The sequence below is a fragment of the Asterias amurensis genome, chromosome 6 (genome assembly GCF_032118995.1).
Source record: "Asterias amurensis chromosome 6, ASM3211899v1".
Taxonomy (NCBI): Eukaryota; Metazoa; Echinodermata; class Asteroidea; order Forcipulatida; family Asteriidae; genus Asterias; species Asterias amurensis.
In genome coordinates this window covers 14,482,569-14,508,533 of record NC_092653.1, presented here as the reverse complement: position 1 = coordinate 14,508,533, position 25,965 = coordinate 14,482,569, and the positions used below count along the sequence as shown (strand labels likewise).

The 25,965-nt window shown below is 38.7% G+C and overlaps 2 protein-coding genes across 2 annotated transcripts in view; one reads left to right on the top strand and one right to left on the bottom strand.

Moving 5' to 3' along the window:
• The window catches only part of LOC139938832 (uncharacterized), a 39,640-nt gene extending 36,494 nt beyond the window's left edge, over positions 1–3,146 (bottom strand). Inside the window, exons 1-2 of the mRNA XM_071934473.1 lie at positions 2,872–3,146; positions 109–225 (exon numbers count right to left, since the gene is read on the bottom strand). Coding sequence (XP_071790574.1) covers positions 109–225; positions 2,872–3,004 — 250 coding nt within the window. The 5' untranslated portion in view covers positions 3,005–3,146. The remainder of the gene's footprint in view (positions 1–108; positions 226–2,871) is intronic.
• A 4,280-nt stretch (positions 3,147–7,426) lies between these two features.
• LOC139938833 (uncharacterized) overlaps positions 7,427–25,965 on the top strand; it is a 30,743-nt gene continuing 12,204 nt past the window's right edge. Inside the window, exons 1-6 of the mRNA XM_071934474.1 lie at positions 7,427–7,519; positions 20,961–21,113; positions 21,276–21,826; positions 22,238–22,517; positions 22,962–22,979; positions 24,539–24,847. Coding sequence (XP_071790575.1) covers positions 7,474–7,519; positions 20,961–21,113; positions 21,276–21,826; positions 22,238–22,517; positions 22,962–22,979; positions 24,539–24,847 — 1,357 coding nt within the window. The 5' untranslated portion in view covers positions 7,427–7,473. The remainder of the gene's footprint in view (positions 7,520–20,960; positions 21,114–21,275; positions 21,827–22,237; positions 22,518–22,961; positions 22,980–24,538; positions 24,848–25,965) is intronic.

Below are 25,965 nucleotides of genomic sequence, written 5' to 3'. Positions count from 1 at the left end.
TACTGTGTCAGAATTAATTGTTGCTTTTCCTTTACGGATTCTAAGGGACCATTCAAAATAGTCAATGTAAAATAACTTGTACAGTGATTTACAAAAGATAATACTCACGGCAGTTTTGGCCAGCGTAGTAGCTCGGGCAGAAACACACTGGAGTCCCGTGTACGTTGTGGCAAGCTCCACCGTTCTGACAGTAACCAAAGACACACGGGTCTGGTGGAATGGGCTCTAAAATCAGATATTAGGGAGAGAAAACAAAATTAGTCACTTCGCCTTCAAATGACAGTTTAAACTATCACCCTTACGGTCGATTCACGGACCCCAAGATTCAGGGTAGCACTACAGGCATTGGACTCTATTTGTAATAAATCAAAGAAGATGAAGCTTGAAAACGTCGGTGATAACGGGCAATGATATAAACAGCTGCAGCTGCCTCTATTAAAGTAGGCAAACCAAAAGTGTAAAATTACACTTTGGACGGCATAATTTGTTCAGTAAATATTGTTTCTGAGACACAGGTAATTTCTCACTCAAAATATCAAAAGACTTCAGGCCTGAAGTGTTTTTAGGCATCTGAAAGCACACGCAGTTTGTGCAACAATTGTGTTTGTCGTTTATTCTCTTGCAACTTCGATGAATAATTGAGCCAAATTTAACAGATTTGTTATTTTATGGATATGTTTTAGATGTGTGTTTTTCGCTATTATTTATTATTGAAATGAAATGATATACAACTTAAAGCCCATATAGCTCCTGTGCTTTTCCGTATGCAAATAAAAACATACATAGAGTTAACAAACCTCTGAAAATTTGGGCTCTTTTGGTCATCGAATTCGCAAGAAAAATTGAATTCCAAAGAAAGAAAAAAGAAGCAATATTGCACAAGATTGTGCGCTTTCAGATGCCTAAAGTGGAGTTTAGGCCTGAAGTATTTTTTTTTGTAAAATGATTTTAGTGATAAATTTCCCCCTTCTAGAAAACAACGTTACGAGGGAGCCGTCTCTCACTACAACAGCTCTGCATTGCTCGTTTCCTAGTAAGTTTTAAATAACAAAATTTCTTTTGAGTCATTGCCAGTTGTGTCCATATACCTTCAAAGGGTCTATGTACTTTTTGTATGGCCAAAAACACAATGTCGACAGATTTACATTAAATTTACATAGTTTGAAGATAATGATAGTAGAAAGCTTCCCTGAAAATATTACCTGCTGAGGTGCTGTAGTTTTTCAGAAATGAGTAAAACAATGTCATGAAAATTATTTTCGTCTTTGTGATCATGAGACGAACATTATTTTAGCGTGCCAAAAGGTATTTTTATGACATTGTTTTACTCATTTCTCAAAAACTACACAGCACCTCAGCATCTTATATTTTAATGTACGCTTTTTACCTTCATTAACTTCAAACGGTGTAAATTTAATGTAAATCTATGGACAATGTGTTTTGTGTTACAAAAAAGTACCCACATCCTTTAATAAAACCACGGCCTTTGTAAAAATTTCCAACGGTGTGGTATTTGAATTGAGAGCTATGCATATTTTAGAGTGACCCTATCACCCCAATTAGTGATATTATTATTAGTACAGCCTCGCGCAAATGATGCACGTTGCCATGGCTGCGCCGCCATTGATATAGAGCACTGGCAGCAAAATCATTTTGTTTTTACTAGGAAAGCATTGCAAAACCCGTTGCCTGTGTTAATTTGTAATCAACTTGAGTGTCTTTCTCAACAGTTTACAAAATTTTTTGTCTTGACATGAGAGCATGCAAAAATTATATACATTACACTTATAAACGTATTTGAAAGTAAACATAGGATGAGTACGTACTTGTACTAAAAAAACTACCAAAACAACCTTACCGCTGTGACACATTTTAAAACTCAACCGTGTAGTTTTCGCGCCTTTTACATTATACCTGTTGCATGAGCCATTTTCAGGATTCAGTGTTTGTTTACTTGTTATTTTTTACGACATGGAAATTGTGTACATTGTTAAGAAAGACACCTAATTCAAACCTCTACCAAATTAAATAGATTACCACGATTTGTTCAACTTCTTTGTATACATTATATTGCGCTGCAACAGACACGGCAATAGGTTTCGTGGGGTTTCGTTAATAATAGGCTTAAAGGTCTGGACAGTGGACACCTTCGGTAAATCATTGTCAAGAAGACCAGTATTCTCATTTTGTGTATCCAAACGTGTATAAAATAACAATCCTCTGAACAATTTGGCTTGTTTGGTCATCGCAGTTGCAAGAGAAAAATGAAAGAAGACAAAAAACAACTGTTGCACAAATTTGTGTGCTTTCAGAAGCATAAAAATGGCTTCAGCACTGAAGTCTTTAAATATTAAATTTTCAGTGAGAAATTACCTCTTTCTCAAAAACTACGTTGCTTCAGAGGGAGTCCTTTCTCACAATATTTTATATTACCAAAGCTCCCGATTCCTCGCTATCAAGCATTTTTTTTATGCTGACAGTTATTTTGAGTAGTGTTGCGCTGCAGAATTTTTGTCGAGTGTTTCTTTGCGTTTGGTGTGGCTCTGTGTGTAGAGATGGGAAAGGCAGCATTTTCTGAATAATTTTGTTAATTTGCAAAATTCTGTTATTTCCATCTTAGATTTTGTGAAAACTACACTCTAAAAAACACTGGCACGGTATAAACACAAAATATTGTTGTAACCACTTGTTAAACACGTTGATAAACATGCTTACTATTTTGACACCTGCTCAAATATTGTAGCATTTAAACACACACACACACATGAACTTAAGTATGTCTGAGGTTATTATGTGAAAAGCGTGTGTACAAAATGTATGCTTATAAAAGTGTTAAAATTCTCAAAACTGTTCTACAGCGTACACTTGTACCCACTTGCGGCGCATAAGTTGTGCTGTCATCATCCCATGGCCATGTGCAGTTTACTGCGTGTAACTGGAGGCAAAGCAACGCTCCGAGCACCCATCCCACCGGGCTGCGAAAGACTTTCGCTGACACAACCATTATATCCTGACACTAGTTTTACTACCAGTAAACCATGCAGTGCTTCTGAACACTTAAACTATTAAAAACATAAGCCTGTTGCTGGTGTGGTATAAGCAAGCTCACCAGAACCCACGATAAGTTTGAAGTGGCGAGTTGTCTGAGTGACAACCAAACCGAGAGTGTTTGTGAACGTAGCTCCATCTCTAGCTGCTCTTGTTATGTCTGCGAACCGAGCCGTACCAGGAGTTGACACACACCATTGTACTCATTTTCTCCTGAACCCGGTGCTGATCGAAACACACAAAATGAAATTGAACAGAAAAATATTGAGCTCAAGGCTCACTGAACCCTTTTATGGATTTTCCCTCTACGTCCTGTTTCTGCCGAAAAACTCAATGTGTATAGAAAACGGAACAAAGCTATTTTCTGTGTTGGTATTTGTACAACTTGGGTCACCAAAGGGTCTAATGGTTACGTGGGCATAGCAAAACTGTTAAGTCGTTTTAAAATGATTTTTAATTGGCTATCTTACTCTTGCATTATTAACTTTGGTTTGTATGACCTATACAATCTCATAAGTATAATCTTACCATTCTTCAACAATTTGCGGGTTCGATTGGATTCTTTATCTTTCTTATTCCCTCACTGTATTTTTTTTTATTATGCTGTTTTACACATACTTTCGTTTCCATCTTGAAGATTTCCTGTTTTGTCTGACTTGTGAATGGCTATCTGCTCACTAAGATTGACGTCCTCAGGATGTTTGTAATAGTTAACCTTTCTGTTTTGTTATTCTCATGGAGGTTTCGAACACCTCCCCATCTCCCCCCTTCCCCCCCCCCCCTTCTAGTCGACCGAGGTTGGAATCATGTTGAGATTTGCTTATCCTTGTATTATACACCTCATTACGTTGGGAGATCAGCTTGAAGCACCACAGGAGCTGGATAGCTAAGCTTCTATCTTTCTTATTCCCTCACTGTATTTGATTATGCTGTTTTACACATACTTTCGTTTCCATCTTATAAAGTTCCTGTTTTGTCTGACTAGTTAATGGCTATGTTTTCAATTAGATTGTGACGTCTTCAGTATGTTAGTAATAGTTTGCCTCTCTGTTTTGTTATTCTCATGGAGGTTTCACGTCACTGTCCCCCTCCCACCCCTCCAGTCGACCGAGGTTGGAATCATGTTGAGATTTGCTTATCCTTGTATTATACACCTCATTACGTTGGAAGATCAGCTTGAAGCACCACAGGAGCTGCATCTGGAAAGCTGAGTTCTCTGTCTTCCAGTGCTCCTCCTTCCATCTTTTGGTGACCAGGTGATATGCTGAGAGATAGGTTCATTTGTGTTTCTATAAGAGTGCCCTGCGAGTTTCGTCAGACAATGCTGTTTTTTTTTTTTAGTGGTAGTTTTTTTCTCAAAAACATTTGTATACCGTCACCGTTTTAAGGTCATATTAGTGATTTTGACAGATCTTATTGGTCTTATTTTTTCTCACAAAACACAAAATTCTTAATGTTTTTGAGGAAAAACACAATTAGGCAAACATGCCTCGAGGCTGTGTAAACCAGGGCACAATTTGATAGAGCTGCTGTAACCAAAGTAGTTTGCGTAACACCTCTCTGCTTAGCAAAAAATAAGCGGGATTCCAGTCACAAGGTTTAAACAGGTGCACTTGAGTCTTTTAAAGGGAAACCAATTGAAATTTGCAAAATGACCAACAACTTTCACAGGTTTATTATTCTATGCTTTTAGGATACACCAAGTGGGAATATGGTCTTCGACAATTACGTCTAGTGCCTTAAATCAATCAATCAATCAATCAATTAATCAATCAAACAATAAATACAACCTTATAAAGGCAGTGGGCACTATTGGTAATTACTCAAAATAATTATTAGCATAAAACCTTTCTTGGTAAAGAGTAATGGGGAGAGGTTGATAGTATTAAACATTGTGAGAAATGGCTCCCTCTGAACTAATGTAATTTTCGAGAAAGAAGTAATTTTCCACGAATTTGATTTCAATCAATCATCAATCATGCTCCTTAACCTTTTGTTTACCAACAAACCACCAAGCCGCCTAAAACAATACACCTAACTAGGTGGGATGAGAAAACCCTCTCTATATAGCTTGTGTTTGGAGAAAACAAAGTAACATCAAAATAAAACTGAATAGTCGAAAGTATTAAATTCTACTCGTTTATAGATCATTATTAATTCCCCTCCACAGTTTACTTATACAATATAGACCCTAATGATGATGAAATAATTTAGCTCCTGCCCAGAAAATACTCATTTTGTACTAAAAAATAAATTGTCTTTCATCATGATTATATTGCCGAACTCTAATGGCCTAGGAATTAACAGTATGAGCAATGCTCCAGATAAATGCTTTGAAAAGCTATAGATGTTTTCATTTTAACCTTATAAAAACTAATAATCATAAAAAATTTACCTCCAGCCGTTAACGAGCGGGCACTAATTGTTTCCTCGGACTCATTATTTCTGGACGCTTTACTGAAAAGGACAACAATTGCACGTAAATGATGAGCAGCCCTGGCTGATTTGAAATGTGACTATGATTCTAGTCGCTAACTGCAAGTGAAAACCCAATAACTCGATCAACAGTATTTTATAAGAGCTTTCTTTTGCAACGTCACAGCCCGAATGTTTTTGCTGTTTTTGGTAACAATGTAACCAAATTCGTTGATTTTGTTTAAAACAAAACAACTTATTATGATAGGTGTTTTATTCAATTGAAAGTTTGCAGAAAATGTTAAAATTTTGTAAAAAATCTGTTTTTACGATTTAGTGTTTTACTAACATTCGGCCGACCATGCCAACCGAGGCGGTTTGTTTATCAACAAAAGAAAGGTCTATAATTAGTGTTTCAAATGCCACCAGTCCGTGTTATTGTTAGATTGAGTTGGCCCAGGGCTGTGTCCTCGCACCCTCGTTTGTAAGGGGGGGGGGCAGGCTGGATGCCCCCTGGTGTTCAGGGGTTCAAAGGTGACTTTTACTTCATTACATGAACAGTTTTGAAACCCGATATAATGCGATTTTCAAATAATCATGACTAAAGTAAATGTACACGTTTGGTAATCACTCAAAACAATGGTTAGCATAACAACTTACTTGGTAACGAGCAATGGAGAGCTTGTGATAGTTTACTATACGAACACACATTGTGAGAAACGGCTCCCTCTGAAGTAACGTAGTTTTAATTAAAAAAAAATACTTCAGCTGAAGTCTTTTATTATGCATCTAAAGAGCACTTTAAGTAAACTGCAACAAGGGTGATTTTTCTTTTTGCAAATTCGATGACCAAGTAATTTCACAGGTTTGTTATTTTATGCACGTTGGGATACACCAAGTGAGACTACTGGTCTTTGACAATTTCAATCGCGTCCAAGTGCAAATTTCACAAAGAGTTAAGACTGGTCACATCTCGTCCTAACTTAAAGGCAGTGGACACTATTGGTAATTACTCAAAATAATTATCATCACAAAACCTTTCTTTATTACCAGTAATGGGGAGAGGTTGATAGTATAAAACATTGTGAGAAACAGCTCCCTCTGAAGTGACGTAGTTTTCGAGAAAGAAGTAATTTTCCACAAAATTTGATTTCGAGACCTCAAGTTTAGAACTTGAGGTCTCGAAATCAAGCATCAGGAAGCACACAACTTCGTGTGACAAGTGTGTTTTTTATCTTTTATTATTATCTCGCAACTTCTACAACCGATTGAGCTCAAATTTTCACAGGTTTGTTATTTTATGCATATGTTGAGATACACCAAGTGAGAAGACTGGTCTTTGACAATTTCCAATAGTGTCCACTGTCTTTAAGAGTCTGCCAAACGTTTTTTGTATCTCCTAGCACTAGTCCTAACCCTTTGTGAAATCGAAATTCGTATCGCATTCCTATTCGCAGGAAGTATAAACCGGGCTTGTAGGACTAGCCTAACTTGTGAAAAGTCCTAGGATATATTAAAAACTTAAGGCTAGTCCTTAAGTAACTCGTCCTAAATCGAGATAAGGATATAGTCTTAACTCTTTATGAACCGTCACACAGTGCCTTTAAGACACATAATTAGTTTGTTAGGCCTACCAGACAACTCTAGCTACACCATGAAGTGAGTGTGGCAGAAAAGCACATTGAGCCTGCAGACAAGAATTCACAATTGAAATCCAATTTCCAGGTACGATTCTCCGATCTATATCAATAAAGTTATTGTCATTCACCTAATCACTCTGTCATCAACGTTAAATGATTTATTGGTGCGTTAACACACAATGACTAATTGATACTTAAGTATGTCATGCAGTCATTGAACAGCACCTTGGGGAGGATGCAGCGTGTGGTTCCTTTTTATGCCTGGATGTTTCGCGTTTTTCCCCACAACATTGCCGCCTCCGATCAGCAGCTCTGTGGTGACTCTGAATGTTAGTAACGTTCAACGACACTGACAAAATAGGCGACCAAGATGTCACTTTATGTGGCCGTGGTGACACTTCTGGCAGTTGTTTATGGTAAGCTTTTGGTTTATATTTCTTTAATATCCAAAATAAGCTGTTGATTACGTTTTTTGCCACAGTGGTAATATCTTGGTGGTATATATAAATTATTCGTGTCTTTATTCGAGAAAAAAAGGACATGTAAAACAAAGCCTATGACATATGATATAATTTGGGTGAACAAATCGCATTTACTATAGGTTTTCCCGGACAATTTCGGCCAAAACCTTTCAGTTTTGTTACGAATTCAAACTCACACATTTCCCCCTAATCCACTCAAACTAGGGTTTCTTTTCAGCTATGAATGCAAATGAGTGGCACATCTATTAAAGATGGCCATGCGGGAGCATGCTATATAAAACGGAACGCGAAGCCTTTTATTGCCTGGGGTCCGGGCCCTCTGGGCGCGGAAAAATTTTGCATTCCAGATGCTCTGTGGTGCAATCTTAGGCCAATAGGAGGCAAAAAGAATGGAACAGAACATAAGCCTTTAAAATGCGAGCAGCAGTATAACCTTTTTGCTTAACAGCATCTGAGGTGTGGATTTATGACACAAGTTTTAGGGGGCAAATCTGTCAAAGAGTGAGCACACGAATGTGAAACCTTTACGGCATGGGTCCGGGTCCGGGCCCGCTACGCCCGGGAAAATGTTTGCATTTTAGATTCTCTGTGGTGCAATCTTAGGCCATTTAGAGGCCCAATGGCAAACGAAACAGAACAGTAAGCCTTCAAAATTTGAGCAGTAGAATTTGGGCCTTTTTTGGATTTTGGAAATACTTTGTATAGATGATTGTTTGCAATGTTTGTACGCAAGGTTTGCGGAATTGCGTGGAAAAAACAATCTCAGAAACATCTCAATTGAACGGCAACGGCAGACAGACACAGCGCGTCACGAAAGAAAACATACAGAGGACTATAAAAAAGGAGATCACACGCATGTGCGGCACCATAATGTAGCCCGAGCCCTAAAAATGTACCTAGATGTAGCCCTGACCTAAATGTAGCCCCAAACATGTACCTAAATGTAGCCCGGACCTAAATGTAGCCCCAAACATGTACCTAGATGTAGCCCGGATGTTGCTCTTTTGTCTATATATTCAAATGTTAAAACCTGCGAGTTAGGTTAGCCTTAAAATCCTTTTCTTTTTGTCATTTTCTTTTGTCCTTTTTTAATTTTGTTATATTACTTTTATTACTTTTATTATTCTTCTTTTTATACGAGACCCCACATAAACCCACCCTGTAAACAGCTGTTGCTTTTATCTGCACTTCGAATAGTTATTATTTAAACACTTTAATATACCGATTGCATTACAAATGTTTTCATGTGATCACGTGACCTAAGTGAGTATCGAAAAACACAGTTACACAGTAAAGACATGGGAAGACTCGTACCGATGGACCATAATTGGCTGTATTTTCGCTAAATAACCCTTAACTTAAAACGAAGCCCTTTTTGTTAATTTGAATGTTGTGATATTGATTTAAATCACATTTGCTGTTTGATATTTCCAATAATCTACTACAAAATGCTCACGCGCCGTTTGCGTTGTGCACAGCGTCAAGTCGGGCTGAAGGGATATTACGAAGTTGATCCGACTCATAGTTGACAGCTATCCCTTCCAATCAAATAGTTTGAGGGTGAAAAATAAGGGATTTGCAGCTCCTATTTGGTGTAACTGTGTTTACCCATTACTGGCATTGTTCAGCCACCGGTAAGGTCTCATGTTACAATCCCGGAATATTCTTCAGTGATTTCGAGAATTGAGTCTTTATTGAACAACACATTGCAGCAGTAATCATGTCTTTTAACCGCACGTTTTATCCCATGTTTGTTTACATATATTAACACCACAACAGGTCACGTGACGCACGGAGCGCAATCGGTCTATTGAGTCCAGTTTAATATTATGCATGTTTTTTTTATTTGAAACGAGTCAAACATTCATTGTAGCAATCATAGTGTGTAAGGCGAGAAGCGAATCATACATGTAGCTGTGTATCCGACCATCAGATGAGACAAGTGTGATTTTTTTAAATTTTATTAGATAAGTGCATCTTTATACAGAGTTTTACTATAGATGGGCAGGCGCCGTTTGTATGGTGCGGGTAGGAAACGAAAATGGGTAGAGAATGCATAGGTTGATGAGGAAAACGCATGTTTTTGGTGTGGTCCCTGGTAGTAAACCATCCCTTGGTTGCTTGGACGTTGCTTTTGGAGCTGTCCATATGGTGGTTAAAACTGCACTTACTATCTTTGATGTTTTGATATATCTCCACGGAAGAAAGGGAGTGTGGGTTTATTAGAGATCGATCATTGGTGGTGCACGACAACTGACAGACCATTCAACAACATAGTATGTGTATGGGAAAAGAGAATAACGCGTAGCCCTTGTGCAATCAGACTATAAAGACGAGATTGTATATGTGACCAAAAAAACAACATTTTGATGGTTTTGTATAATAATAAGCATCGTAAAGAGTGTTTGTAGGAAGGAGGACACGCACAAACAAAAATAAAGTAATACCGGAACGCACTGAAAGTATTTCCCTTGTTAATGGAGAATCATGTAAATTAAAGTTTTAAAGAACGTATGGGACGATATGTGGGTAGTCCTCAGGGAATGGGTTTTTGTGCGGGGGGGGGGGGGGGGGGGTGGATAGGATAGATAACAACACGTGGTATCGGTATGGTCTCTGGTAGTAAAAGTTTCCCGACTGTTAATTGATGTTTTGGGGTGGGAGACAGATGTCTCTGTGTTCAAACACTGAGTCAATGATTACAGCAGAACTATTTTATGAAACTCTATGAAGACAAGGGAGGTACAAAGGGAGGGGGCGGTAAAAGGAAAGGGTTTCTGGGGAAAGGGTAGTTGGAACATATAGGTCGGGGAGACATTGAGGGTGGGGGTGTTTATAGTAGCGGTGTTGAACAATAAAAACAACCCAATGGGCTTGTGCTCAAGAAACGGTTGAAGCAAATCTTCCACATACTTCCTATACGACGAATATCTAGCAGTAGGTTTGTGTTTAAGAAAAACATTTATATGAAAAAAGGCGTCTACGTCCAAAACGAGAACGTAACAAGGTTCATTCGGTGTTTGTGAACAAAGCTCTTCCGTGGTCTTTTGCTGGATTATGTGCTAAAATTACCAATGAGTCTTTAACTGAAAAACGGTTTGGAAAATGTTGTATAGGTGTCTTGAGTTATGGTTCCACTTCAGGTTGACCAGGGAGTAGAGACTAAACTGGCATAAAATTTCAAGAAATAACTTCCCCTCATATTCTTTTTCAATCAGTAAGTTTCGCCATGGTTGGCCTGTGGTTCTGGTCAAAGAGAGACCGGTTTTTAGCGGGACTTTCTTGGCTAAATGCCGCAGGCTTTGCCTTGTCGTGGTTTTCATCTTGGTTTTTGTTTGCATTTCCTTTTTTTGAATTTTTTTTCCCTGTCATTCTCTGAGCGCTTTGTAACCTTATGAAAAGGCGCAATGTAAATGGTATTATACTATTATTAGTATTTTATTATAGGCCCCCTATAGAACGGGGCCCATTTTCAATGCCTTTATGCTTCAACCAAACTCTGCCCACACAACCACCATGTTCCGCTTATAGCACTGAAAAATATGTGCAAGATTCGAATAAAATATTACATACGATGAGTTTCTCCGCAAACAAGCAAAAATATCCCTGCCAAGCTGTGAAAATAATATGCTTTATGTAAGCGCATAATATCCGCGCTTTTAAAGTGTCAATTATTAACCTACGCAGTGAAGCAGAGTCGTTTTTTTAAAATACTTTTACATGTTTGAAGTGTAGGCCTTACCAAACCTACTTACAGAGCAACATATCATGGTTTTGATAACCACCAAACTCTGCGCTTACGATCACCATTTTCCGCTTTAAGTGCAAGCCCGGAATATAATGTGCGAGCTTGGAAGCAAACATTTCGCTTGACTTAAGCGCATAATTCACCACTTCTGCTAATGGCACTGAATATTTGCTTCCAGAGCAGAGCATGACATTGAACCCTTTCGCACAAGAATTTTCATGAAGCAAGTTCCCATCATGACAGACCTGGGTGACTAGTGAAATTTACTACTCGACTAGTCGCACCTTAAACCCATTTACGACACTTGTCGAGATAAATTTTGGATATTCAAGATTTGTGCCGCAATGTGCCGCAAGCGCAATATTAACTATACATTAAGTGTTTGTGAACAAACACGAAGCTGTTCCGTGTTGTTTTGCTCAGATTTTGTGCTTCATTGCCCAAGAAGTCAATAACTGGAAAAAAGGTTTTTCAAAACAGTTGTGTAGCTTTTGATGTTTAGATACATGTTTGGGGCTACATTTAGGTCCGGGCTACATTTAGGTACATGTTTGGGGCTACATTTAGGTCCGGGCTACATTTAGGTACATGTTTGGGGCTACATTTAGGTCAGGGCTACATTTAGGGCTCGGGCTACATTATGGTGCCGCACACACGCACGTACGCGCCCTTAAAGCCAGTGGACACTATTGGTAATTGTCGAAGACCAGTCTTCTCACTTGATGTATCTCAACGTATGCATAAAATAACAAACCTGTGAAAATTTGAGCTCGATTGGTCGTCGGAGTACCGACATAACTATGAAAGACAAAAACACCCTTGTCACACGAAGTTGTGTGCGTTTAAATGGTTGATTTCGGGACCTCAAATTCTAAACTTGAGGTCTCCAAATCAAATTCGTGGAAAATTACTTCTTTCTCGAAAACTACGTCACTTCAGAGGGAGCTGTGTCTCACAATGTTTTATACCATCAACCTCTCCCCAGTACTTGTAATCAAGAAAGGTTTTATGCTGATAATTATTTTGAGTAATTACCAATAGTGTCCACTGCCTTTAAAAGACACACGAGTTAACCAAAACTGGGGGAACATCCCCCCGCCACCTCGCCCCCGATTGATGCCAATGACGGGACACTTGAGTTTCTTGATAAAGGTGGACAAAGACACGGGGGAAAATTTGATATTGTGTGCCCCCCCCCTTCAAAAATGGAGGGGGTGGGGACACGTCCCTTCCACTCTTTCAAGGGGGGGGGGGGGTTGCAAATAATGTCAACGATGGAGCATTCGTGTGAGAAGCCTTTACGCAGTGTCCGGGCCCGCTTAAGGGCCCGGGGAAAATTTTGCATTTAAGATGGTGCAATATTGGGCCAATTTTGAGAGGGGATGGACATTTGATTTAGTGTCCCCCCACCCGCCCATGGCGGGACGGGGGGGTTATTCTGCACAGTGCAATACCATGGGCTTCATGATAAAGGTGGTCAAAAAGATGGGGGGACTTTTGATATTGTGTCCCCTACCCACCAAAAGATGGGGGGGGGGGGGACATGTCCCCCCTGTCCCTCCCCTGATTGACGCCCAAGGTATTACCCGGTATATAGTGTATTACCTTAAAGACACTGGACACTATTGGTAATTCTCAAAGACCAGTCTTCTCATCTCAACATAATATGCATAAAATAACAAACCTGCGAAAATTTGAGCTCAATTGGTCGTCGAAGTTGCGAGATAATAATGAAATAAACAACACCCTTGTCACACGAAGTTTTGTGCTTTCAGATGCTTGATTTCGAGACCTCAAAATCTAATTCTGAGGTCTCGAAATCAAATTCGTGGAAAATTACTTTTTTTCTCAAAAACTACGTTACTTCAGAGGGAGCCGTTTCTCACTATGTTTTATATTATACAGCTCTCCATCGCTTGTTACCAAGTAAGTTTTTGTGCTAATAATTATTTTGAGTAATTACCAATAGTGTCCACTGCCTTTAAAGTTTGCCCTGTCAGACTATAATAATTTATCTAACAATTAGTCTTCTGAGATATTGCATCTAGCCAAGTCGCAGGGGTCCCGTAGTTCTTACTACGCGTTTGGTTCTGCGACGGTTAGTAGTTTTCAGCCAAACGTTGTCGTTATCAGCACAACGCAGATTCATCATCCCTAGACTTGATTTCAAGTCTGAGATCGCGGTTATTCCTCTAGCCTTGCTCAAGGCAGTCGCATTATTCGCTCCGAAAAGACGCAGCTGTAAACCCACCCGCCGTATACCCTGTGCATGGTGTGTGCGATCACACCGAATTACCCACCCGTATATATACTGTCACATCGCACGAATACTGTTCACACAAGTCATCGCACTCGTACACCACTAACCACATGCGGAGGCCGTGAGGCCGACAGCCTTGTCGGATCTGTATCTTCCCGTTTTAAAGGAACACGTTGCCTTGGATCGGACGAGTTGGTCTATAAAAAAGCGTTTGTAACCGTTTGTTATAAAATGCATATGGTAGAATACAATAATCCACACAAGTTTGCCTCGTAATTGCGTGGTTTTCCTTTTACTGTGCGAACTAACACGGTCGGCCATTAATGGGAGTCAAAAATTTGACTCCCATAAATGGCCGACCGTGTTAGTCGACGAGGTAAAAGGAAAACCGTGCACTTTCGAGGCATGTTTGTTTGGATCATTGTATTTTACTTTTACATCATCTTTCTACCTATATGCATATTATAACAAACGCTTTTCAAAGACCAACTCGACCGATCCAAGGCAACGTGTTCCTTTATAGTGTTGTATTGACAAAATTCCAATAGTGGACGAAATTGGGGGGGGGGGGGGCTCTAGGATATGCTAGTATGCAGCTCATGAATATGTATATCGTTCGTCAGACCTATCAGACAACACAGGATGTGAGGCAAATGAATCATTCATTTTGACGTCCAATCACGCACTTCCCTTATCACGACCTTTGGACCCTATCATGTGTCCGTGGTGGTGGTGTGTGAGGTAAACATGTCTCGTCTTTCGCGGGCATTATGGTAATGAGCTGACCGTGGGAACTCTTCGCTTATTATAGTAATGAGGTCAGTGGCTTCAACACAGATCCTACAAGGCTGTCGGCCTAACGGCCTCCGCATGCGGATAGTGTACGGGGGCATCGTGTCGTGCGATGTTACGCACAGTGAATACGGGTGGGTTTTACGCACAGTGAATACGGGTGGGTTTTTATACAGCGGCGGTCTTTTTTCGGAGTGAATAGTTCGACTGCCTTGAGCAAGGCTATTATTCCTCTAAATCAGCCACGAAAAACGCCAACACGGAATCGGAGGCTAGTGACGGAGGTTAAGACTCGGTTGAGGTAAAAATCAAAAATATTTTAAAAATGTTGGCAGACTTCAAAAAATGGATTTTGGCAGGTATGGGTACACAAAACACAAAAATCGAAAACAAAAGTTATTTCAGACATTGGTTGCCATGGTTACGGCCAAAATAAGATTTTCAGCAAATTTTTTACCTTTTTTAAGTGTCAAAATATAGGTAAATTGAAAGCACTGGTACGTCTAAAGGGGAAAAGGTTGAAGTTTTTCTTTTACACATATTGCACAACCATGTTTACTCTTTCAGAAAAATTTTGTAAAAACTAAGTGTGCGATCAACTTTGGATCAAACCACTATTTCAAATAGGGGTGTTTTTGTCATATTTTTTTAAAGCGAAAAATAGGGGTATTGAATTGGGCCATAAATCCGAAAGTGGCACTTTGTGGATTATGACACTTTTATAGTTGGAAGATAAGGTACCAACCTACATAAAAATGCAATAAAATGTTTTGGTATTTTAAGTGCGCGAACACACTTTTGCAGGAAAGTTAGCACTTTGGCAGGGGAAAAACGCAATAAATGGCCAACAATTATACATTATTATTAGGTAACTTTCAGGTAATTTAAAAAAAAAAAAAAAAAAATACCTTATGGGTGGAAGGGACTAGAGGTGCATTCAAACAAAATAAACTTTTGAAATCACTATATAGCCCGTTGCCATGGTAACAGCTCATTTTGTGTTTCGGCAGTTTTGGGCCGATTTTGGGGTCTGAAAAACTGTATTTTAGCATAATTATATTTTTTTTCATATATTTTTTTTGATAAAACCTGTCACATAAATACAACGAGTCGTCCTTTGCTTTACTTGAGACAAAAAATTATTACTTTAACTTTTACCCTAATGCTATTTTAGAACAACATTAGCGCATGTTTTTTAGAAAATTGCAAAATCAACATTTCTACCCTATTTTTGGCCCTCAAAATGACATTGCTAGGGGTCTCAGAGTCAGAATATTTTCATTTCGGTCGTATTTCGGGCCAACATTTGTCCTTCCATGTTGAGAAAAACTTTGAGAAAAACTTGGGCAATTGTATCGTGTTGTAACAGTACTGCCTAAAAATGCATTCTGAAGTTGTTTTCTTCAGATTGAATTAATAACATTAATAAAATAATACTTTTAAGTCTTCCATCAATCTGGCACCTTTCATAAGCACCCTGTAGCCTTGTGGACTACACAATATTGATCAAGCATATTTTAAATGACCTACGTTTTGGATTGTATACCCCCCTCCCCTGCCCAGCCCCCAAGCATATCAAACTTTGTTGACAATGCATTACAAAGCGCTGTGAACACTGCGCCTCCTTTGTTGAAAGTTCCTTTTTTAAACTCCCATTGCACATCATTAATAGTAGGAAAGTTTGTGCTGTCTTCAGTCTCTTTTGGGGAATATTTCCATTTCGGTTGTGATTGGGCGATTATTTGTGTTTTCATGTCCGGGCAGTACAAAATGGGCAACTGTATCATGTAGTGACACTGCCTCAAACATGGTACTACATGTACTATTTGCAAAAACAATAACAAAATAATTCTCTCTAATGGGATTTCTTACATGCTGAACAATGATGTTGATTGAAAAAAAGATAAAATAAAGCAAAGCAACTTACAAGTATAAAAATGTAACTCTCAATTGTATACAGTGTTTGTTCGAAGACTCACCCCAAGCTAATGCGGCTGGTATAGAGTTATCCGGCTATGTTCCATTAGGGAACTTGGAAGTTAATTGAATTTCGTAACCATTAATTGTACAGTCACTGATTATGTGATGCCTCTGCGCAGCGTTAAGGACGTGTTGGACATTTTTGATTTGTCAAGAAAATTGAACATTAACTTGAAGATTAAGACTGGGTTGCTCTAAAAATCAAAGAAGTGGTGGCAGACTTTCAAAAATGGATTTCGTTTATACTTTGCACAAGTGAATGCCATCAACCAAAATGTAAAAATAAAGCAAATTTTTCATTTAAACCTTCGTTGCCATGGCAACGGTCAAAAGTAGAAAATTACCATATTTCACCTAATTTAGCTCTTTTCATGAGTAAAAATTACCCAAAGTTGAGGGCTTCACTGTGTTAAAACCAAAGAGTGGACCTACCCCCCAGCTGGATATGGTAAATATACATCCTTAATCTTTCCAAAAATGCATTTGACAAAAGTACACTTGATTGTGAATGGAAGATGCCATTATTTCAAAAAGGGGTGTTTTGAGGAAAAGTCAATTTGGGAAATACAGGTGGTTGCTAAAATTGTCAGAAGTCCCAAAGTGGCATATTTAGGAAAGTTTTGCTTCCAGGCATGAAAGATAAGATACTGGTCTGTAAGACATTAAACAAAAATGTTTTGGTATTTGTTGTACTGGGGAGCAGTGCTGCCACAAACTTCGTGCTTTTTTGGAAAAAATTGTTTATTTCCAAATTGTATAACAAAAAATATGATTTTTTTTAAATTGATTTTGTTTACTCTTTGCACATGTTAATTCCTTCAACCAAAGTGTAAAAAGAAAGCATAGTTTTTTTTGCATCCGCACTTTGGTTGCCATGGCAACGGTTAATAGTAAGAAAATTTCCGTGTTTCACCTAATTTAGCTCTTTTCGTAAATAAAAATTACCCAAATTTGAGAGCTACACTGTGTAAAGACCAAATATATGACCTGCCTCTCAGCTGAATATGGTAATTATACACCCTTAGTCTTTCCAAAAATGCACCTGACACAGGTACAGTTAATTGTGAATGGAAGAATTCATTATTTCAAAAAGGGGTGTTTTGAACAAAGGTCAATCTGGGAAATAGAGGGGGTTGCTAATTTGTCAGAAGTCCGAAAGTTGCATATTTAGGAAAGTTTTGCTACCAGGCTTGAAATATAAGATACTGGTCTGTGGGAAATTCAAAAACATGTTTTGGTATTTGTTGAACTGGGGAGCAGTGTTGCCAGAAGCTTCGTGCTTTTTGGCAACTGTTCAGATTTTAAGTTATAAAATAATGCTCTTTTTATGAATTTTTACATGCTTTTTAAAAGCATGTTATGAAGACGGACAAAATATAAGGACAAAATATAATAAAGCATCTTATGACAACAAAACTCTCAGTTGTATAAACATGCATCACATACTGAACAATGATGTTAAATTGAAAAAACAGGCACACAATATAGCAAAGCAACTTACAAGTATAAAAATATAACTCTCAATTGTATAAACATGCATCACAAAGAGAATCTGTTGTATGTTTGTGGTCATTTACGTCTGGCTATAGCAGCTATAATTTTCAAATTAATGTTCAATTTTCTTGACAAATGGACGTCCACAGCTCTTCATTTGAACATCAAAAATGTCTAACACGTCCTTAACGCTGCACAGAGGCATCACATAATCAGTGACTGTACAATTAATGGTTACGAAAATCAATTAATTTCCAAGTTCCCTAATGGAACATAGCCGGATAACACTATACCAGCCGAATTAGCTTGGTGTGAGTCTTCGAACTATACACTGCATACAATTGAGAGTTGTATTTTTTTTACTTGTAAGTTGTTTTGCTTTATTTTATCCTGTTTTTGTTCTGTTTTGTCAATCAACATCATTGTTCAGCATGAAAGAAATGCCATTAAAGAGAATTATTTTGTTCTTGTTTTTGCAAATATTATTACCATGTTTGAGACAGTGTCACTACATGATACAGTTGCCAATTTTGTGCTCCCCAGACATGAAAACACAAATAATCGCCCAACACAACCGAAATGGAAATATTCCCCAAAGGAGACTGAAGACAGCACAAACTTTCCTACTAATAATGATGTGCAATGGAAATTTTAAAAAGGGACTTTCAACAAAGGAGGCGCAGTGTTCACGGCGCTTTGTAATGCATTGTCAACAAAATTTGATATGTTTAGGGGCTGGGCAGGGGAGGGGGGGGGGCATAAAATCAAAAACTTAGGTCATTAAAAATATTCTTGATCAATGTTGGGTAGTCCACAAGGCTACAGGGTGCTTATGAAAGGTGCCAGATTGATGGAATACTTAAAATAATTATTTTATTTATGTTATTAATTCAATCTGAAGAAAACAACTTCAGAATGCATTTTTAGGCAGTACTGTTACAACAGGATACAATTGCCAAAGTTTTTCTCAAAAGTTTTTCTCAAAATAGAAGGACCAATGTTGGCCCGAAATACGACCGAAAGGAAAACATTCTGACTCTGAGACCCCTGGCAATGTCATTTTGAGGGCCAAAAATTTTTAAAAACATTTTCTGAAAGACTAAATATGGCTGTTCAATATGTGTAACAGAAAAACTTCAACCTTTTCCCCTTTAGACGTACCAGTGCTTTCAATTTACCTATATGTTGACACTTAAAAAAGGTAAAAACTTGTAAAATTTGCTAAAAATCTTATTTGGCCGTAACCATGGCAACCAATGTCCGATATAACTTTTTTTCGATTTTTGTGTTTTGTGTACCCATACCTACTCGTACATGGAGTTTTGCCAAAATCCATTTTTTGAAGTCTGCCAACATTTTAAAAATATCTTTGATTTTTACAGCAACCCAGTCTTAAAAAGCTGCTATAGCCAAACGTAAATTACCACAAACATACAACAGAATGTCTTTGTGATGCATGTTTATACAATTGAGAGTTATATTTTTATACTTATAAGTTGCTTTGCTCTATTGTGTGCCTGTTTTTTTTTTTTTTAACAACATCATTGTTCAGCATGTGATGCATGTTTATACAACTGAGAGTTATGTTGTCATAAGATGCTTTATTATATTATGTCCTGATATTTTGTCAGTCTTCATTACATGCTTAAAAGCATGTAGAAAGTCATAAAAAGAGCATTATTTTATAACTTAAAATGTAAACAATTGCCAAAAAGCACGAAGCTTCTGGTAACACTGCTCCCCAGTTCAACAAATACCAAAACATTTTTTTGAAATTCCTACAGACCAGTATCTTATCTTTCAAACCTGGTAGCAAAACTTTCCTAAATATGCTACTTTCGGATTTCTGACAAACTTAGCAACCCCCTCTGTTTCCCAAATTGACCTTTGTTCTAAACACGCCTTTTTGAAATAATGGATTCTTCCATCCACAATTAACTGTACCTGATTCAGGTGCATTTTTGGAAAGACCAAGGATGTTTATTTACCATATTCAGCTGAGAGGCAGGTCATCTATTTGGTCTTTACACAGTGAAGCTCTCAACTTTGGGTAATTTTTAATTATGAAAAGAGCTAAATTAGGTAAAATACGGCAATTTTCTTACTTGTAACCGTTGCCATGGCAACCAAAGTGCGGATGCAAAAACTATGCTTTCTTTTTACACTTTGGTTGAAGGAATTAACATGTGCAAAGAGTAAACAAAAATTATTTAAAAAAAAAGTCATATTTTGTTGTTGTACAATTTGAAAATAAACACACTTTTTTTCCCAAAAAGCACTTACAAAAAATTCTTACAGGCCAGTATCTTATCTTTCATGCCTGGAAGCAAAACTTTCCTAAATATGCTACTTTGGGACTTCTGACAATTTTAGCAACCCCCTGTATTTCCCAAATTGACTTTTCCTCAAAACACCCCTTTTTGAAATAATGTAATCTTCCATTCACAATTAACTGTACTTTTGTCAAATGCATTTTTGGAAAGATTAAGGATGTATATTTACCATATCCAGCTGAGAGGTAGGTCAACTATTTGGTTTTTACACATGGAAGCTCTTAACTTTGGGTAATTTTTACTCCTGAAAAGAGCTAAATTAGGTGAAATATGGTAATTTTCTACTTTTTACCGTTGCCATGGCAACGAAGGTGCAAATGCAAAAATTATGCTTTATTCTTACATTTTGGTTGATGGCCTTCACTTGTGCAGAGTATAAACAAAATCCATTTTTGAAAGTCTGCCACCACTTCTTTGATTTTTAGAGCAACCCAGACTTCTGCAAGAGGGCGCTATTTCAGGCAGTAAAGTGTTGGCTAAATCGGGTATGAACACATAGGATGTAAGAATGGGTTTCTCAAAAAACGGAATAGAAAAACTATCATTATTTTGATCATGTTGAAAGAAGGGGGCCTCTGGAATGGTGCTGGGGCGGGGAGAGTGGGGCTGAATGTTTTGGAAAGTCAGGGCATAATTTTGCTGCACCCATTGTTTGATACAGGTAAACAAATTACACCAGTCTGAAAACTATTCTTTGAAAGGAGTGAGGCATACGAGCACAGTTTTGGAGTGCTTTTTGTTTATTTATTTTTCACACTTTTGTTTCAGCAAATTTGGCTTCATCAGATGAAGGCATGGGTCTGTGTTATCGCTGTCCGCTACATCACCTTGATGGCGACGAAGGCTCTCCATACGCCTGGGTGAAGTCATTCCTTCAAGAGATCAAGAGAAGATGTCCTGGTCTTAAGACTACACCGAAAGGTAGGTATCTATATGCTCGAATGTCAAAATGTGTGGCAGTAATTCAGGGGATCTGGTGAGAAGTGAATAGCCTTTCGTCTGTTGACATTTAGGGATGATTTCCATCCAACTAAACTGTTGGTGACGGTAGTAACATTTTGTCTTTTTTTTTTAAAAAAACAGGCACGACGCAGAGATCTACCCCTGGCCGGACCACCGGCTCCGAAACTACAGCCACTAACCCAAAGACATCGACAACTTACCCACCAGCTTCGACCACTGACCTTAGTACGGTGAGTGAACCGTCAACCACGACAAACAACCCTTCAGCTAAGACTACCGAACCACCAACCTCGACGGTCAGCAAAACGCCAACTACGACCACGGACCCGCCAATTACAACCACGGACCCACCAACTACGACCACGGACCCACCAACTACGACCTCCGACCCGCCAACTACCACCGGCTCGCCAACTACGACCACGGACCCGCCAACTACAACCACTGCCCAGCCAACCACCACCACTGACCCGTCAACTACGACCACTGTCCAGCCAACAACAGCCACTGAGCCTTCTTCTACTACAACCAAGCCCGTATACGTTGACTGCCAGGCCTTGCTCGACGCTGGTCACAACAAGAGTGGTGTGTACAATATCACCCCATCTCAGTATCCTGACGGCCTGGAGGTCTACTGTCACATGAATACAAGCAGGGGAAAGGGATGGATAGTAAGTTGTCTAATATTTGAGAAGATTATACTTTGTTCTATTCTTTGTAACTGAAACTCGAAATAATGTAAACAGTCCATAATAAATATCCTAAATATGGTGATGCTGACACTTTATCAAAAGAACCTTCATTGAAACATTGTTCAAAAATTAACAACAAAATTAACAAATTTCTTCACTAATTGCAAAGGAATAATAACAACAATGTAAGTTACATGGCATCAAGGTTATTCGCATATGCTTGATAGTGCTATATTTTTTATGAGCAAAATGTTGTGTTGTATGCATATTATACACCATGAGACTACACTTTACAGCCACACCCCTCACCGCCACTCTCTTTCAGCCCTCCTGTTCCGCTCCTCCCTTTATCAAATTAAAAGTTATTATGTTGATTATTTTATTTTATAGGTTTTCCAGAGACGCGTGGATGGGACGGTGGGTTTCATCCGCAGCTGGGCCGAGTATAGGGATGGTTTCGGTGACAAGGAAGGGTCGTTCTGGCTGGGGAACGAGATCCTCCGTCGTCTCACTGAACCCGTAGCTGGGGAGCAGGAATGGCAGATGATGGTGCGGCTAACAATCGATAATGGAAGCCAACATTATGGGGTGTATGGTGATTTTCGTGTCGATGGAGAGAACTACACTCTTCATGTTGGTGCATTTACAGCTGACCCTCATGAACCTATGGGTAAGTATGCTATTACAAATTTTATAACAATTCAAGTGTGTTCAGTTAGCTGTTAACAGATGTACACTACCGGTGTGTTGTCTGATAGCACTTTCCTTTGACTCGACTTCCTTCAGTTGATGTTAATTTGGGTGACACACACCGGGGATGAAAATCCCACATAGGCCTACACTTAATATATATTGTTATGAAGCGACTATACCAAGACTTCATTGTCTAATGACTTCAACATCCAGCGTTCTTGACCTAGCGGTAAAGTAGTTCACTCGCCCTCTTTCAAGCATTTACGTTTCTATTTAAAATGATTTGCGGTTGAACAACGAAACATTGACAGGATCGGGAACCTGTGACCTCCAGATTGAAGTGCCGGTGTCCCAAGGAATTCTGTCCGCTGGAGATTCTGTCCCCCCATATGGTGAATTTGGAAGAAGGATGATTCAAAAGAGAGCCCTTTTGGAAGAAGTTTGTACACAAGTTTGCCAATGGTGACATAATCTCCATGGGAACAGATCCCCCTGCCACATCCAGCGGCGCTCTACTAACTCAGCGTCGGCCTACCTGTTTTGCCAACGCCTCTGTTCTGTGTGATAATCAGAAGCCATACACAACGTGTGACAGCCGTTTAGCCCGGATCAAACCCTGTTTCATGATACAAGTCAGGGATCACTAAGGGGATGTGGTGTTTTGTTTCAGATATCAAATATTACCACGAGAGAAACTGATTGGTAAAATGTAAATGACTTGGGGCTGAACTAAGAAAAAGTTACTTCTTGAAACCTAAAAATTGTAGTTTGTTTTAAATAAAATTCAATTCGTATACAATAAAAAGATACTCTTCAATTTAATTTTGAAACAAAATGTTTAACTTGGGACCAAGTTACCGCTTATTTTTTAAGAAAGTTCAACAAACACATTCAACAATCACGCCCAAAGATGGTTATAGGACACACAAAAACGCTATTATGAATGTCAATGGGGCAAAATGCAGAATTATACTCAAGAAAACGAGGATCAAGTTTTATTCTCTGATTTTCTTTGTTGTTTGTTTTACTTTTCTCATCTATTTTATGGCTAAACAACTCAATATTTGTATAACTAGTTGTTAGTATTGGAAGAAACAGAATTGCGCACTCGGAAAACATTATGTGAATTGGACCAACTATGGAGGTTCGAACACAATCGAGACTTGCACAACCTTTTTAAAAAGTCGCATAGTTAAATAAAAATAGCAGCAATAGCTTTTGTAAAAACCACTAGGCGTTCAACATGTTCAAGTTTCAATGTACGTATGTGTGTAAAATCGTGTCTAAATTTGTTTGGATGTGCCATGTTCCCAGACGTAATGTACGGGGGCCCGACTACAAACATTCTCTCCAAATATCGCGCCTTGAAATACGTCACGAACAGCGCCCTCTCGGGTCGGGGCCTACTCGTAAATTTGTAAATACAATCAAAACTAAGATTTTTAAACCTTAGTTAATTTTTTTATTCACATTCCTCTCATGAAAACACATATTTTAGTGACTAAAGCTTTATTTTAAAAAAATTACCACTTCCAGGTGACTTTAAGTTCACTTTTGTAGTTTATTATTAGCTGGGATCCATGGGAGATCAGTGAGTTTTTCTTACTGAATGGATTTCTCACGATAAACAAGAAATAAATAAATAAAACCTATTGTCGATGATAACTACTTTTCTTTTCAAATATTGTTGGAACTTCCTTTCTATTGTCCACTTTATAGAACGAATTTTTAAATTGTCAAATCATTATTAAATATGCTTTTGTTTTAGGTGATTGTCTGGTTCCTCCCGGTGGGCCCTCGGTGATGTCAAACCATGGCTATAACCTCAGCTTCGCTTCGGGCATAGTCATGGTTTTGGATCACCTTGGGCCTATAATTTTAACTGTGCCCCTCATATAGCAGTCAATGTTTCTATACATACTGCAAGAACTAGGGCCTACATGTAAAATAATGTTTCCCTTGTTTCTTTATTATTTGCATTTTTATTTCTGCCCCCAGCTGATTGTCTGTCATTTCCCGGCGAGGAACCACCATCCAACGGACAGCCCTTCACGACGCACGATCAGGACAACGATGCCGAACCCGATCTGAACTGCGCCGATGAGTTGAAGGGAGGTTGGTGGTTCAATCGATGCACAGAGACAGGCGTGGGTGTCGGGCGGCGCAGTAACCTGAACGGCGAGTATTCTCAGATACCCCCAGACGATCAGTACGGCCGCGGTATCGTGTGGAGCTTCATCTACCAGCAAATAACGCGCACTGAAATGAAAATGCGTCGTAAAGTCCTCACGTCTAGCAGTAATAAAGGTTAGGTTTATTTTTCGGAATATTACTCAGAATCTTTTTGTATGTACTCAGATTTTTTACGGCGATCTCATGTACTCCTAATTAAACTATAAGTGTACCTTTTGAGAGAGAGACAAAAATCTATTTATATTTAAATTTTTCGAATCCAAGAAATCTTACAAAAATACGTTTCTGGACTCCTGATTGCCCTAGACCTTGTTATCGCATTATGTCATCCTCACTCATCAGGGGGAAAAAAGGGATACGATACCGAAAATAACTCGAATAGTTATTTTAATCGAATATTGGACTGTACCGAAAAAAACGAATCGAATATTGGACTTTAACTTAAACTATATTTAAATTTATAAATTCCAATGAATCTTTAAAAAGTAGGTTTCTGGACTCCCGATTGCCCCGCCTTGAAATTTCATTATCTCATCCTCACCCTATCAGAAAAAAAGACAGGATACATTATTGAAAACAAATCGAATAGTTATTTTAATCGAATATTGGACTCAAGTTAACATTATATTTGCGAATAAACTCATGCATTCACTCAGTTGACCCAAGTTGTCGCGTTGCCGCATGCTTGAGTCGGGCTCAATGTCTGACACGCCACACAACTCTATCATGCATACAGCTGATTAGCTCCTCCTTGTTGTTAACTCATGCATCCTCGACCAGCCGTCGATTTTACCAAACTCCTCTTAACATAGGATTTGAGACAGTCACGATGTCAGACACGCCACACAACTCTATCCTGCATACAACTACTGATTTGCTCTTCCTTAACTCCTGCATCCTCGACCAGCCGTCGATTTCACCAAACTCTTTTTAACTTAGGATTAATCGTAGGACTTAGGAAAAGTTCTGCATCCAAAAAAGTAAGACGCTTTGAACCCACCCTACCGGGACGGGTTACTCGTCCTAAGTCGAGATAGGATTAATCCCAGCGTTTCGTGAAATCGGCTGCTTGCCTTGAGCATGGTCCTGGTGGGTCTTCCTGGACCGCGCCTGCCGTGGGTGGTGGCTCCCACACGCGATAAACAGCATACTCAAATTTCGACTGGACTATTAATCAGAAGTTAACTTGAAATGTTGACGTCCAAGATTATAAAATATGCCCAATGAACAGG